The sequence below is a fragment of the Notamacropus eugenii genome, chromosome 2, assembly GCF_028372415.1.
Source record: "Notamacropus eugenii isolate mMacEug1 chromosome 2, mMacEug1.pri_v2, whole genome shotgun sequence".
NCBI classification, from domain to species: Eukaryota; Metazoa; Chordata; class Mammalia; order Diprotodontia; family Macropodidae; genus Notamacropus; species Notamacropus eugenii.
Genome location: NC_092873.1, coordinates 280,627,457 through 280,644,309, shown reverse-complemented (window position 1 = coordinate 280,644,309; position 16,853 = coordinate 280,627,457). Strand labels below are relative to the sequence as shown.

The window sequence follows — 16,853 nt, the reverse complement described above, 5'->3', positions numbered from 1 at the left end:
AGCTGTAATCTCTCTACTATTTTGAATTTTTGCATCTATATTCACTAGGGAGATTGGTCAATAATTTTCTTTTTTTGTTTTGGCTCTTCCTGGATTACGCATTAGTACCATATTTGTATCATAAAAAAGAATTTGGTAGGACTCCTTCTTTGCCTATTTTTCCAAATACTTCACATAGTATTAGAATTAGTTATTTTTTAAACATTTGGTAAAATTCACTTGTAAATCTGTCTGGCTCTGGAGTTTTTTCTTAGGGAGTTAATTGATGGCTTGTTAGTTTATTTTTTCTGAAATGGGGCTGTTTAACTACTTTATTTCCTGTTATGTTAATCTGGGCAATTTACATGTTTTTAAATATTTATCCATTTCTCTGAGATCATCAGATTTATTGGCATATAGTCGGAAAAAGTAGCTTCTAATTATTGTTTAAATTTACTCTTCAATGGTAGTGAATTCACCCTTTTAATTTTTGATACAGGTAGTTTGGTTTTCTTCTTTCTTTATTTTAAGAAAATTAACCAAAGGTTTATCTATTTTACTGGGTGTTTTTTTTTATAATACCAGCTATTAGTTTAATAGTTCAATAGCATTATTAATTTCAATTTTATTACTGTCTGATTTTCAGAATATCTAATTAGTTATTTAATTGGAGATTGTTTAATGTATTCTTTTTCTAGCTTTTTTACCTGTGTGCCAAATTAATTGATCTCCTCTTTCTCTATTTTATTCATGTAAGTATTGAGAGATATAAAATTTCCCCTAAGAGCCACTTTTGCTGTATCTCATAAGTTTTGGTATATTTTCTAATTATTGTCATTCTCTTGGATGAAGTTATTGATGGTTTCTATGATTTGTTGTTTGACCCACTCATTCTTTAGGATTAGAATTTTTTTAATTTTTCTAATTAATTTTGAGTCTATCCATGGCCCTTTATTACATATAATTTTTATTGCATCATGACTTGAAAAGAATATATTTAATATTTCTGTCTTTTTGCATTTGATTGTGAGCTTTATGCCCTACTACACAGTCAGTTTTTGTGTAGATACCATGTACCACCAAGAGAAAGGTATATTCATTTCAATCCCCATTCAATTTTCTCCAGAAGTCTACCAAATCTAACTTTTCTAAAATTTTATTCACTTACTGTGTTTAGATTTATTTAGTTCTGAGAAAAGGAGATTGAGGCCCTGAACTAGTATAGTTTTGTAATCTATTTCTTCCTATAACTCACTTAGCTTCTCCTCTAAGATTTTGGATGCTATATGACTTGGTGCATATATATTAAGTATTGATATTACTTCATTGTCTTTGGTACCTTCTAGCAAGATATTGTTTCCTTCCTCATCTGTTTTAATTAGATCTATTTTTGCTTTTGCTTTTTCTGAGATCAGAATTGCAACCCCTGTTTTTTTCTTTTACTTCAACTGAAACATAATATATTCTGCTCCAGACTTTTACTTTTTGTTTTACTTCTAACAATTGGCTTCCTTAATTTGCTGTCCCTTCTGTCTAGCCTCCCTCCCTATTTTCCCCCTGTCCCCTCCTACTTCTATAGCATAAGATAGATTTCTATACCCAAGTGAGCATGTATATTATTCTCTCTTTGAGCCAAATCCCATGAGAGTAAGGTTCAAATAATACTCACCTTTCTCCCTTTCCTTCTACTTTAATAGCTCATCCTGCCATTTCATGTGATGTAATTTACCATTTTCTGTCTTCTCCTTTCCTCTTTTCCCAGTATGATTCTTTTTTTCATCCCCTAGTTAATTAACTTTTATCATCACATCAAAATCAAGTTACACTCTATATATAACCCTTTTAAAAGTTGAAATAACAATACAATTTTCAAGAGTTACAACTATCATCTTCCCATGTAGGGATGTAGTCTACCTTATTGAATAACATGTTTTTTTTTTTCTTTGCTGTTTACCTTTTTATACTTCTCTTGAGTATTTTATTTGAAGATCAAATTTTGGGTTCTTAGTAAACAGCTTTATTGACATATTTTGTTTTTATATTATGAACATATAAAGATAACTCCACATAATGAGAGGTCACTTGTAATAAAGTAAAGCAATTAAGTCAAGTTAATAATAGTGACCTTATTTGAAAGTAATAGGACACTTTATAACTGTAACACCACTTTTATTCTGTACTTTAAAAAATTTAATAGAAATCTATTTTGTCCCTCTCCTACCTTCCTCATCTCATTAAAATAAAAAAAAAAAGAAAAACATTTCTTAAAGCAGTATTTATAGTCAAGCAAAAAAAATCTCTCAGTCACCACATAAATATATTTGTATTGTTTATATACCCTAAATACATCAGCTCTTTATACTGCATAACATGTTTCATCATTAGTCCTCTGGAACAATGAATGGTCGTTGATCATATACAGTTGAATGCTACATTGTTCACATAGCTTTCAAAGCTGTTTGTTTTTTAAAAATATGTAATTTATTTATTTTTCAGTTTTCAACATTCACTTCCACAAGAATTTGAATTCCAGATTTTCTTCCTATCTCTCCCACCCCAGGACAGCGTTCACCTCATCCACCTCTTCCCCCAGTGTATCCTCCCTTCTATCACTCCAAATTCTCTCATTCCCTCCCCTCTATTTTCTTATAGTGCAAAACAATTTTCTATGCCCCTTTGCCTATACATCTTAATTCTCAGTTGCATGCAAAAACAATTTTTAACATTTATTTTTAAAGTTTTGAGTTCCATATTTTCTCCCTTCCTCCTTCCCCACCCACCCTCATTGAGAAAGCAAGCAATTCAATGTAGGCCATACATGTGTAGCCACATGCAGAACACTTCATAACAATCACGTTGCAAAAAACTAACCACATTTTCCTCTGTCCCATCCTGCCCTCCATTTATTCCATTCTCTCCCTTGACCTGTGCCCCCACAATAGTGTTTGTTTCTGATTATCCCTTTCTCCAAATTGCCTTCATTTCTATTATCTTACCTCTCCTATTCCCTTGTCCCTTGCCTTCCTACAGGGTGAAATAGATTTCCATACCCAATTGAGTGTGTTTTATTCCCTCTTTAAGCCAAATCCAATGAGAGTAAGGCTCACTTACACCCTTTCATCTAGCCTCTCTTTCCATCCATTGTAAAAGCTCTTTCTTGCCTCTTTTAATGTGCTACATTTTACCCCTCCCTTTCTTTTTCTCCCAGTACTTCCATTCAACAGTAAACTTTATTTTTTAGGTATCCTCCCTTTATATTCAGTTTACCTTGTGCCCTCTGTCTACCCATACATACATATACATCCACATACATATATACAGACATACACATATATAATATACACATGTACATATACATGTATAATATACACATACATATATACACATACACACATATCTATAGATAGATATAGATATAGATAGATACATATTCCCTCTAACTACTCTAATACTGAAAAAGGTCTCATGAGTTACAAATATCACCTTTCCATGTAGCAACATAAACAGTTCAACTTTAACAAGTCCCTTACAGCTTCTGTCTCCTGTTTCTCTTTTCATGTTTCCCTTGCTTCTTGTATTTGAAAGTCAAATTTTCTATTCAACTCTAGTCTTTTCCACAAAAATGCTTGGAAGTCCTCTGTTTCACTGAAATTCCATTTTTTCCCCTGAAGTATTATACTCAGTTTTTCTAGGTAGGTGATTCTTGGTTTTATTCCTAACTCCTTTAACCTCTGGAATATCATATTCTAAGCTCTTCCATTCATTACTGTAGAAGTGCTAAGTCCTGTGTTATCCTGATTGTATTTCCACAATATTTGAATTGTTTCTTTCTGGCTGCTTGCAATATTTTCCCCCTGACCAGGGGTCTCTGGAATTTGGCAACAATATTCCTAGAATTTTTCCTTTTGGAATGTCTTTCATGAGGTGATCAGTGAATTCTTTCCATTTCTATTTTACCCTCTGGATCTAGAATATCAGGGAAGTTTTCCTTGGTAATTTCTTGGAAGAAGATTATTGGCTCTTTATTTTTAATCATGATTTTCAGGTAGTCCAATACTTTTTAAATTATCTCTCCTGGATATATTTTCTGGATCAGTTGTTGTTCTAATGAGATATTTCATATTGTCTTCTATTTCTTTTCATTCTTTTGGTTTTGTTTTATAATTTCTTGATTTCTCATAAAGTCATTAGCTTCCATCTACTCCACTCTAGTTTTTAAAAGAATTATTTTTTTCAGTGAGCTTTTGGACCTCCTTTTCCATTTAGCCAGTTCTGGTTTTTAAAATATTCTTCTCCTCATTGGCTTTTTGGATCTCTTTTGCCATTTGGGTTAGTCTGTTTTTAAAGGGGTTATTTTCTTCATGTTTTTGGGATCTCCTTTAGCAAGCTGTTGACTAATTTTTCATGATTTGCTTGCATTGCTCTCATTTCTCTTCCCAATTTTTCCTCTACTTCTCTTTCTTGATTTTCAAAATCTTTTTTGAGCTCTTCCTTGGCTCCAGACCATTTCATATTTTTTGGAGGCCTTGGGTGTAGGAGCCTTCACCTTGCTCTGTTCTCTCTGGTTGTATGCTTTGATCTTCCTCATTCAAAAGGATGGAAGAAAATACCTTTTCATGCAGAAAATAACCTTATATAATCTTATTTTTTCCTCTTTTGGGGCATTTTCCCAGACAATTACTTGACTTTTGATCTCTTTGTTAAGTGAAGGGTATATTACCCCAAGTTTCAGAGGTTTTGTGCAGTTGTTTTTTGAAATATCTCTAGGGTTCCATAAGTTTTCACTTCCTCCAAAATGTTATAATCAAGGGAGAGGTGTTTACTCCTCACCTGACCTGTACTTTGAGCAACTACAAGCACTCTTCTACCCTGGGAGTGCAAGTAGAATTCCCTCTCCACAACTGCCACCAGTTCTGCCACTCCAGTGGTCCTCCTCACCCAAGAACCACCACTCAGAGCTGTCACCCAAATTGGCTGCTCAATTCCCCCACAGTCTGTAGACTGAGAGCTCCAGAAGCAGCCACTACTACTGCCCTGGAGTTGATGCTGGGGCTGGGATCAGACCATGCTGCCCTCCCACTCAGGTGAGAGTGCTTCTCACTGACTATTCAAGCTGTCTTTGGTGTTTGTGGGTTGAGAAATCTGGAAACCTCAGCAGCTGCCCATGCCCTGAAGCCTGCTCCAGTCCCATCTTTGCCTGCACAGTGTGGGTCACACTCTGTTCTGAGCCTGGTGCAATAGATCCTTCCTGTCAGTCTTTCAGGTTGTCTTAGACTGGAAATCAGTTTTACTCCGTCACTTTGTGGCTTCTGCTACTTTAGAATTTGTTTAGAGCTAGTTTTACATGTATTTTAATGTGTTTGGGGGGAGAACTCAAGCAGGTACCTGCTTCTCTGCCTCCATTTTGGCTCTGCCCTCTGAAGATCTAATTTTCTGATGAGTTCTGATCTTTTCATCAGGAACATTTGGAAGTCCTTTATTTCATTGAATATCAATCTCCTCCCCTGAAATATTATGTCCAGTTTTTCTGGTAGCTGATCCTTGGTTGTAATCCAAGCTCCTTTGCCTTATGGTATATTATATTCCAAGACCTCTAATCCTTTAATGTAGAAGTTGCTAGTTCCCACATAATCCTAACTTGGTTCAGTGACATTTAAATTGTTTCTTTCTGGCTGCTGGCAATATTTTTTCCTTGACCATATAATTCTGGAGTTTGTCTACAAAATTTCTTGGAATTTTCATTTTGGGTTTCTTTCAGGAGTTTATCAGTGGATTTGTTCAATGACTATTTTACCCTCTCTTTCTAGTACCTCAAAGTAGATTTCCTTGATAATTTCTTGAAACATGCTGTCCAGGCTCTTGTTTTGATCATGACTTTCAAGTAGACCAACAATTCTTAAATTATCTATCCTGGAACTATGTTCCAGCTCAGTTGTCCTTCCAGTGAAGTACTTCATATTTTCTTCTATTTTTTTCATTACTTTGATACTGTTTGACTGACTCTTGATTTCTCACAATATTATTAGCTTCCACTTACCCAATTCTAATTTTTAATAAATTGTTTTCCTCATGTAGCTTTTGAACCTCCTGTTCCATTTTGACCAATTCCACTCTTTAAGTTCTCCTCAGTGAATTTTGTACCTCCCTTTCCATTTGACCAATTCTAATTTTTAAAGTGGTCTTCTCTTCAGTGCATTTTTGTGTCTACTTTTCTATTTGGTCAATTGTATTTTTTAAGGAGTATTTTCTTCATGAAATTTTTGTCCTTCCTTTCCCAAACTGTTGACTCTCTCTCTCTTGCTTACTTCTCATTTCTTTATCCAATTTTTCTTCTACCTTTATTATCTGACTTTTAAAATATTTCTTGAGCTTTATCAAAAAATCTTTTTGGTCTTGGGACCAATTCATATTTCCGTTCAAGGTTTCATATTTAGATATATTGAAAATGCTGTCTTTTCTGAGTTTGTGCTTCAATCTTTCCTGTCACCATAATAATTCTCTATGGTCAGTGTTCATTTCTGCTTTATGCTCATTTTGTTTGCCTGTTTCTTAAGTTGTAAAGTTGAGTTCTCCTTCTTGAGTACAGTGTACTATTTCAAGCTTCTTGTGCTGGAGGTTAGGGGCCTCATCACTGTTTTTTTTTTGTTTTTTTTTTGTTTTTTAGGTGATGGCAATTAGAGGCTGTAGGGGTCTGGCAGCTTACCTGATGCTGAGCTGGGGTCCTAGTAGTGGTGTCCAGTGTGTGTTGAGGTGAGGTGGGATTGCTCTGCATTTCCCTGGGGCTACACTGAAGCATGTTGAAGTCTGATTGTTGAAGGACACCTGCCTAGCAAGAGTTGCGGTGAAGCATGTGGAGGTTCAGCTTCTGGAGGTTATCTGTCCTCCCAGGGCTGCAATAAGCATTTAGTGGTTCTCTGAGCTGAAGTCCACTGGTACCCCTGGCTATGCTAAGGCACATGGGAGCCCTGGTGTTGACATTTTCATGCTCCATCACCTTGGGGCTCAAGCTCTACTGACTTTCTGGGGTGGGGCTTCCTACTGGCTTGTCGGGATGCCTCCCATCCTGAACTGTGCTTGCTCCCCTTTTTACTCTAGTGTAGCAGACCTTTCCTGGTGATCCTCAAATTTTCCCAGGAAAAAACTCCTCCCTGTTTTTCCATGTCTCTGCTATTCCAGAATATTTCCTAGGATGATTTTTTTTTGTTTTTTTAAGAGGTCAATAGGAGACAGTTAGAAGGATTTACTACCTGCTCTGCCATCTTGGCTCCCAGAAATCCTGCTAGTAAGATTATAAGGCTAGATTTAAACTCAGGTACTCCTGACTCCAGGGCTGGTGCTCTATACACTGTCCCACTAACTGCCCCCAATTAATATTTCTCAAGAATTTTCTATATGTGATGCATTGTGCTATCAGCTTAAGATACAAAGACAAAGCAGTCCTCAAAGAACTTACATGTTATTCGGGTAATAAAACATATATATCATTGGTGGAGGGGAGTGAGTGTGAAATCATTAATAACTGGAGGGACAGATTTTATGTAAGAGAAAGTACTTGAGCTAAATCTGGAAGGCTTCTAGAAACTCAAAATGTGAAATTAAGACGGAGAGCATTCCAGATAAAGGCAAGTGTTTGGACAGAAAATGTCCCATACAAGTCAAGTATGTCAGTATGGTTGGAACATAGAGTGGGGGAGGGCAAGGAATTTGTAATAGTTTGGGATGATAAGCTATAAACAAGTGAGAAGGAGCTCTAAATATCAATAGAAAGTTTTGTATTGGATCTCAGAGGCAATAGGGAGGCACTAAGACTTCTTAAGCAAATGAGTGACATGGTCAGACCTATTATTTTGCAGCTTTATGGAAAATGGATTAAATAGTTTAGAGGCTAGAAGCAGGTGACCAATTAAGCAATTGTTGCAATAGTCCAGGGGAGAAGGACATTTATATTCATGTACACAAACTGTCTAGGCAGTAGAAGGTAGAAACAAGGGATTGTATAAGTCAGTTAGGGAAGCTAGGCTGGGGAGAAAAATTGAGTTCAGATAAACCATATATGGTTAATTAATAATCACCAAAAATTTACCTGATAAATATCATTGTAGCTTTCTATTTCCCCACTTCTGCTCTTACATTTACCGTCATTAAAATCCCAGCCAGAGTATGGAACAGCAGGAAAATCTCTTAATCCAGGATTGTAGTAACTTCCACAAGTGCTACTTATTCCAGCACTCACATCCTTCCCACACATATGATTCACTACAGCATCCACATAAATGTTCACCTGTAAAAGTAAGGTTTTGTTTAAGATTAGCAGATGGAACATCACTGAAAAGACTTGAATTCAGATTCTGAATGCACATTTTGCCCTCCTACCTCAGGGTGCTACTTCTCCCCATCATTTAATCAATTATAACGAATGTTAATGCAATTAGACAACATCTCTTTCAATAAATTTATAAATCTGTCTTCCTTGTGTTTTCTAATTAAACCACAAAACTTTGGTCTCTAGACCTTAAATAAATCAGTCTGGGCCTGAAAATCAGTGGTCACTAGATGCATATAAATAGGGTGACAATTTGAGAGTGAAGTAAACAGACAAAAGAGGAGCATGTACACAATGATTATAATGATACAAACAAAAAGAAGACAAGCAAAGCTAGACACTGATTCATTATCATGACCATTATTAGCCTGTATGGGGTACTACAGGTACAGGATGTTGCTTTTGCCATCACACAGGATCATTGTGTTAGATAATTTTGCTTTGCTATTTTTTTATTTTCTTTTACTCTAAAAAGGGAACGGAAGACTCACTGTAGGGGGGAAAAATGTCATTCTCCCCACATTCTTACTCACCCATAAGAATAACAACTTACATTTGCATTAAGCATTACAGTTTACAAGTCCACTCACATATATTGTCTCATTTGATCCTTTCAAATCCCTGTGAAGCAGGCAGGGCAAACAGTATATTCCTTATTTTACAGACAAGGAAACTAAACCCTAGGGAGGATAAGTGATCTGCCCAGGATCATCTGGTTAGAAGAAAGCCGTCAGGACTCAAAAACAAACATATAATTATAAGTCCAGCATCCTTCCCATCATATCATACTTTTGTCGCTCATAAAAGAACCACATTTGAACACCAGAAGAACAGAGCAAACAGAAGGTATAAAGCTAAATAAAACTAGTAGGAAAATAGAAATTATAAAATGCCAACAATTGTATAGCACTTACTATGTTCCACACACCGTGCTAAGTACTGTACAATTATTTTCTCATTAGAGCCTCACAACAAACCTGAGAGGTAGATACTATTGTTAATCCCATTTTACAGATGAGGAAACTGAGGGAGACAGTGGGTAAGTGACTTTCCCAGGGTCACACAGCTAGGCCAGATTTTAACTCAGGTTTTCCGGACTCCAGGTCCTTCTCTGTGAGCCACCAGCTGTCAAGGAGATGGCAGATAGCAATAAATGTTTGACAAGATTCCTGATTGTTTTTAGAAGCTAGAGCCTTGAACATTAAATCAGGCAGTGAAACTAACCTAATATATTCTTCTTCCTTACACTTGTAAGACAACAAATACCCCTGCAGGGAACACTTTAAAGGAAGATACTGGAAATGCTCTTCCCCAAAACTATGTCCCAAGAGAACAGATTAAACATATTTTGTTTGCTTTAATAAGAATACGTTTATACCCACACACAACGGATTCATCTGTGTTAACTGCCCTCACTGATTAATGGAAGTAAACCAACTGATTCATTAAATTATTTTGCTTAAACTGACTAGATTGATTAAGTGTGCTGTAGATGTGTGCTGTAGCGTGTTTGCTGACCATTTCAGAGCCCCACTCTAAAGAGCATCTTTCAGACATTATTGCAGTCCATTTAGCTGCCTGTCAAAAGCTTCATTAAGAGAGTAAAAGGTTTCAAAGTCGAAAGATTTATTATGGTATTATCCCTTTGCCATCTCATCTGTGAAACACAAATTGATTACCAGAGGCTAGATTTGGAATTCTAATGAATAATATCTCATTTGCACCCAACAGCATAATGTGTTCATTAGTATACTGTATATATTGTAAGAATAGTGAGTCAAACTTCAAGAACTGATGAGAAGTGTCTAGTTTTAGTTGGGAATGGGGGTAGCCTTTGAAACTGTGCATTTTTTCCTGGTATAACTAGTTTTTTCCTCAGAAAATCACAGGTCAACTCTATTACCATCAAGTTTCTTTGGCTTACATTCTTTCTCTCTGGCACATAAATGAATTTGAAAGGATGATTTAGAAAAGATGATTTTTAGATAGCTACTAACTTTGAACTGCAGGGTACACGTGTGTGTGTGTGTGTGTGTGTGTGTGTGTGTGTGTGTGTTAAGTGAGTGGAAGAGTTGCAGGAAAGAGACAAGAGTTATAAAGGATAGGGAGGCATAGATGGGGGTCAAATCTGTTCTACTGGAAGAAATTTCCAATAGCGTGAGATTACAGGGGTATCAATCAAAGTATCATCACTGCAATCACTATTTAGATGGAGGTAGCATACATGAGGCAGGAAAAGTTAACAATGTAATCTTCTAAACCATAGTCTTTGTTGATTAAGATCCCTTAGATCTTAATAAATGCTAGCTATTTATCTCAGAAAATATGGTGAAAAAGATCCCTTCTCTGAATGACATTTTTAAGTGACAAAGGATATTCTAAATTGTACTTAGAGTTTAATGGAAATAAACGGGCGATTTATGACATCCAAGTTCATAGACCCTCTGGAATTTATCCACAGACCTCTTGGGGATTTGTGGACCCCAGAAGAAGGATCCTTTACTGAAATAACTTGTTATCCACTTACTCCAACACTGTTGCATCTCTTCACCATCTCTCTGAACTCATGTTCATTTCCAGACCGTGAGCATATTTTGTAGCTAATTGGTTGGTATCTTTCCCACCAAGGTCTTTGTGGGTTATTGATCACTGCATTCTCAGTTGGAGGTGAGACCTATATTTTGGAAAGGTGAAGGAGTTAGTAACACATAGACCATATTTTGTGCTATATTTAGAAATGTTTCAAAAACCATGAACACAATGAGTTGTGATATGCTATTAAAGATTTAAACAAGGATTAAACAAATTACTTTGGTAGAAACCCTTATTTGCATAATATCATAACTGTTCTTAAAGGTCATTTCACATACATCAACTTGTAGAATCAGATTTAGAGCTAGGAGGGAACAGAAAGATAATCCTGTGCAATCAGCTACAGATAAGGAATCTGAGACACAAAGCTTTAAGGTGACATGGCCAAGGTGACAAAGGTAGTAAGTGGCAGAATCAGGATCTGAACTCAGATCCATTAAGCCCAGGTCCAGTACTTTCAGGACACCTAGGTGGCAGAGTGGATAAAGCACTGGACCTGAAGTCAGGAAGACTCATCTCTCTGAGTTCAAATCTGACTTCAGACACTTCCCAGTTGTATGACCCTAGGCAAATCATTTAACCTTGTTTGCCTTAATACCTCATGTGTAAATTGTGCTGGAGATAGAAACGACAAATCACTCCAGTATTTCTGGCAAAGAAAAAGCAAACAACAAAAATTTCACACATAAAAACCACAAATGGGGTCATGAATTGTCAGACATGATTGAACAAGAACAACCTGTGATTTTGTTTCCTTACTACACTGCTTGTTAAGAAAGCAATTAATAATAATAGCTAGAATTAAATCACCTCACAAACATTAACTCATTTTATTCTTACAACAATCCTAGGAGACAAGTAATTACAAAATCTGTATTATCCCCATTCTACAGATGAGAAAACTGAGGAAGCCAGAAGTTAAAAGAATATACCTATGGGGGTGGAGCCAAGATGGCAGTGTAGAAGGAAAGACCTATAAAGGCTCTCCCCCATAGCCCATAAAATACCTGTAAAAAAATTATTCTGAACAAATTCTGGAGCAGCAGAGGCCACAGAATCATGAAGTGGGGGAGATTTCTAGCCCAGGACAGCCTGGAGAGTCCATGGGAAGGGTGTATCTCACCTGCATGAAGTGAAGCACAGACCAGCCTTGGTCACATGGCAAGGTAGGGACTGGACTGTAGCCAGCCTCAGGGGGCAGCATTCCTAGCTATTCCCAGAATGCTCAACCCACAAGCTCCAAAGACAGCTTCAAAGGTCAGTGAGAAAGATTTTTCAACTGGGTGAGAAGGGAAGGTGGTCTAGCCCTGCCACCAGCAGCCACCACAACATCAGCATCCATTTTTGGAGCACTCTGCCTGAAGACCCTGAGGGAATTGAGCCCCTGATCTGGATCTCAGCCCTCAGTGGGGGACCTGGGGTGAGGAAGAGTGCTGATGTGGTGGAGCTGGTGGAGGCTGTGGACAGAGAATTCTACTCACAGATCTTGGGCAGAAAAGTTTCCAGTAGCTTCCAGACCAGAGAGCAGGCCAGGAGAGGAGTAAACTCCTCTCCCTTGATTGTGCCATGTTGGAGGAACTGAAAACTTACAGGTCATTAGAGTATACTCTCCTCTTGACAATGGACTCAAAAGTCAAGTAACTGGTTGGGAAAATGACTAAAAAAAGGGGGGGGGAAGACTATAGAAGGTTACATTCTTGGTGAACAGGTAATTTCTTCCATATTTTCAGATGAGGAATTATAATGCATCCATAGGAGGAAGATATAAAAGTCAAGGCTTCTGCATCCAGAACATCCAAAATAAATATGCTGTGGTTTCAGGTCATGGGGGAGCTCAAAGAGAATTTTGAAAATCAAGTAAGAGAGGTGGAGGAACAATTGGGAAGAGAAATGAGAGCAAAACAAGAATATCATGAAAAGCAAGTCAAAAAAACACTGAGAAAAATAACACCCTTAATAATAGACTAACTCAAATGGCAAAAGAGGTCCAAAAAGCCAATGAGGAGAAGAATGCTTCAAAAAAGCAGAATTAGCCAAATGCAAAAGGAAGTGTAAATGTTCACTGAAGAATATAGTTCTTTAAAAATCAGAATGGAGCAGATGGAAGTTAATGGCTTTATGAGAAACCAAGAAATCACAAAACAAAATCAAATGAATGAAAAAATAGAAGACAATGTGAAATATCTCATTGGAAAAATCACTGACCTGGAAAATAGATCCAGGAGAGACAATTTAAAAATTATGGGACTACCCAAAAGCCATGATCAAAAAAAAAAAAGAGCATAGACACCATCTTGAATGAAATTATCAAGGAAAACTGCCCTGATATTCTAGAACCCGAGGGTAAAATAAATATTGAAAGAATCCACTGATCACCTCCTGAAAGAGATCCAAAAAGAGAAACTCTTAGAAATATTGCAGCTGAATTGCAGAATTCCTAGGTCAAGGAGAAAATATTGCAAGCAGCTAGAAAGAAATAATTTGAATATTGTGGAAATACAATCAGGATAACGCAAGATTTAGCAGCTTCTACATTAAGGTATAGAAGGCTTGGAACAGGATATTCCAGAAGTCAAAGGAATTGGGATTAAACCAAGAATCACCTACCCAGCAAAACTGAGTATAACACTTCAGGGGAAAAAATTATCATTCAATGAAATAGAGGACTTTCAAGCGTTCTTGATGAAAAGACCAGGACTGAATAGAAAATTCGACTTTCAAACGCAAGACTCAAGAGAAGCATGAAAAGATAAACAGGAAAGAAAAATCATAAGGTACTTACTAAAGTTAACTGTTTACATACGTGGAAAGATCATATTTGTAACTTTTCTTGAAGTTTTTCTCAGTATTTGAGTAATTGGAGAGATTATACACATACACACACACACATATAGACAGAGGGCACAGGGTGAATTGAATAGGAAAGGATGATATCTAAAAAAATAAAATTAAAGAGTGAGAGAGGAATATATTGAGAGGAGAGAGGGAGAAATGGAATGGAGAAAATTATCTCTCATAAAAGAGGCAAGAAAAAGCTTTTTCAATGGAGGGGAAAAGGGGGGTGGTGAGAGGGAAAAAGTGAAGCTTACTCTCATCACATTTCACTTAAGGAGAGAATAACATGCACACTCACTTTGGTGTAAAAGTCTATCTTACACTACAGGAAAGTAGGGAAGAAGGGGATAAATGGATTAGAGGGGATGATAGAAGGGGGGCAAATGGGAGGAAGGAATAATTAGAAGTAAACACTTTTGGGGTGGAGCAAGGTCAAAAGAGAGAATAGAATTAATGGGGTGCAGGATAGGATGGAGGGAAGTATAGTTAGTCTTACACAACATGAATATTATGGAAGTCTTTTGCAAAACTGCACATATATAGCTTATATTGAATTGCATGCCTTCTCAGTGTGGATGGGTAAGGAGGGAGGAAGGGAAAAGAGTTGGAACTCAAAGTTTTAGGAACGAATGTTGAGAATTATTCTTGCATGCAACTGGGAAATAAGAAAAAAAGGTAATGAGGTATAGAAATCTATCTTGCCCTACAAGAAAAGAAAGAAGATGGGGATAAGGGAAGGGAGAGGTGTGATAGAATGGAGGGCAGATTGGGGGAGGGGTAATCAGAATGCATGATATTTTGGGGTGGGGGAGGGAAGAGATGGGGAGAAAATTTGGAACTCAAAATTTTGTGGAAATGAATGCTAAAAACTAAAAATAAATAAACATTTTTAAAAAGTGAAAAGAAAGGAGTCTTTAAACTGTAGGCTAGTAAGCTTCACTATAGTTTCTGGCAATACTGTAGATGTATTATTTTTATATTTACTTTTATTAATTTCATTAAATATTTCCCAATTCTATGTAAAAAAGTTAATCTTTTTTTTAAATTTTTTAGTTTTAAATTCTCTCCCACCTTACTACTTCCCACCCACCGTGAGAAGAAAGCACTTTGATTTTGATTTTATGTTTGAGGTCATGACAAACATATTTCCACATTTACCATGTTGTAAAAGAAAGTACAAACAAAATAAAATAATAAAAATAAAGTTAAAACAAAACAAAAAAATAATATGCCTGTAATCAGACACCTAGTATCTGAGGCTGTATTTGAACTCAGGTCTTCCTGATTTCAGGTCCCAGACCCAATACACTACACTACCTAGTTCTTCCAACTAGAAGGGTCCCTTGAGATCATCTAGTCCAGCCCCTTCAATTTATCCTCTTTTCTTTGTAGTTACAGCCATAAATTAAAGTTATTTATTGTGCCTAGAGCATTAATACCAAATAAATTTTGAAGTGCACATACCTGAACTCCCCCAAAGCCATTGGGAGCTAGGTAACGCTCACATTCAAGAGCAATGTCATCCCAGCGCCATTCAAATAAGTGGACAATAGATGTTTGTCCGTATCGGGTATGGGGATTATATTGTGCCCAGCAGACCTCAAGGACTGAAAGCAACATCAAGAGTCTCATTTTGTTTTGAAATCTTTCAGCAACTACTTATACGCCTATAAGAAATAAATTAGCAAATATTAATTTGAATGGATGCCTGCTTAGAGCATATACTTATTTGAAGTCTGAAAAAGATTACAGGTAGTGTAAGCCTCAGCACATGAAAATAGTTTGTTAAATTTCCCAGCACCATAACCACAGATAACCTTCAAGGATTGAGTGTTTTTCTTATGCAGAGAATATTTGACATATGAAGCACTTATCAGATACTATCAAGATATTAGGAGACACTCTGTTTTCCAGAGCTAAGGCCCTGCAAACAAGCTGTGCCCTGAGCTTTGCATACCAATAATCCTTTGCACTCACCTTCTGGAACCTCTGATGGTCCCTAAGCTCAGGCAAGCATCAACTAGTTAAGACATGAAGCCCTGCTAAGAACAGATGTTTTGTCGTAGACAACTTACCTCCATGTTGTGGTTGTACTTTACTGTTGCTGGGATGCCTCATTACTGGTGTTGCACTATGTGGTTTGACTGTTTATCTAGTCACAACTAAAGCAATCTAGGTTCAGCTACACTAAAGGAGGGCCCCCACTGGTGGCAGGATTCTAGCACATGTGTCTCATCTGCCTCTTTGCTTGCAAGTTCTTTTCCTCACTTTGAAATTAAACTTCTATTTGAATCTTGACTCTTCTGTGTCTAACCTGCTCTGTTGGGCTTCAACCACCCACAGGTTAGAGTCCAGTTTAGTCCAGGTTGACATTGATTGGCATCAGAAATGGGACTAGACATGGAACCAGGTTATTGGACTCTGTGGTACCAATGGGAACAGACTAAGCACCATATGGGATTTATTTCTCTACAATCTTTCTCCCTACTCACTGGTGAGCGCTCTGCCCTTCTCTCTGCTCCAAACCACAGTTGCCATCTTAGTTGAGCTCACCATTCTTTATGAGGAAAACTTCATGGCCCATCTTATTACCCGGTTCATCTCAGATCACTCTAGAAAGGATATCCTTTCATAAACTGTACCCCATCGGTTAATTGTCCTCTCTGTGTAACTCTGCTGTTCTGTTTTGTTTTGTTTTTTAACTGCCCACTTCTGTAATATTGAACTGCATGCCTCTAGTCCCTCTGCGTGCCTCCCTTGTTTTTTGAACTGCACACCTCTGTAAAGTTGAAACTGCATGCCTTTGTAACTGTGTGCCTCTGTCTACATTGTGAAAGCATACTTTGTCCTGTTTCTATCTGTCTTGCTGTTTTTTATGTTACATCTTTGTAAAATGCAAAATGTCTGTGTCGAGTAAAATGTCTGTTACCTGGAAAGATTTAAAATGAAGCCAGTTAGGAAAATTTCTAAAGGCTCTAGCCAGAGACATTAGAAGACTAGGAAAGTTTAATGAACTTCCTTTGTTGCAGTAACTTTCCCAGGAAGCAGGACTACCTTCCACTTTAAGATTTCCTCAGAAGATTAGGTAATAAGGAAAAAAAATGGCAAATAACCAAAGTTATTA

General features: G+C 37.0%; 1 protein-coding gene across 3 annotated transcripts in view; it reads right to left on the bottom strand.

Annotated features, from left to right (window-relative positions):
• The window catches only part of LOC140527317 (alpha-amylase 1B-like), a 37,568-nt gene that overhangs the window by 13,001 nt on the left and 7,714 nt on the right, over window positions 1–16,853 (bottom strand). For 2 of the 3 annotated variants that reach the window (XM_072644160.1, XM_072644159.1), the window contains exons 2-4: window positions 15,194–15,396; window positions 10,830–10,976; window positions 8,063–8,260 (exon numbers count right to left, since the gene is read on the bottom strand). In XM_072644160.1, coding sequence (XP_072500261.1) covers window positions 8,063–8,260; window positions 10,830–10,976; window positions 15,194–15,361 — 513 coding nt within the window. In that variant the 5' untranslated portion in view covers window positions 15,362–15,396. The remainder of the gene's footprint in view (window positions 1–8,062; window positions 8,261–10,829; window positions 10,977–15,193; window positions 15,397–16,853) is intronic. The other variant, XM_072644161.1, reaches the window with a different exon arrangement.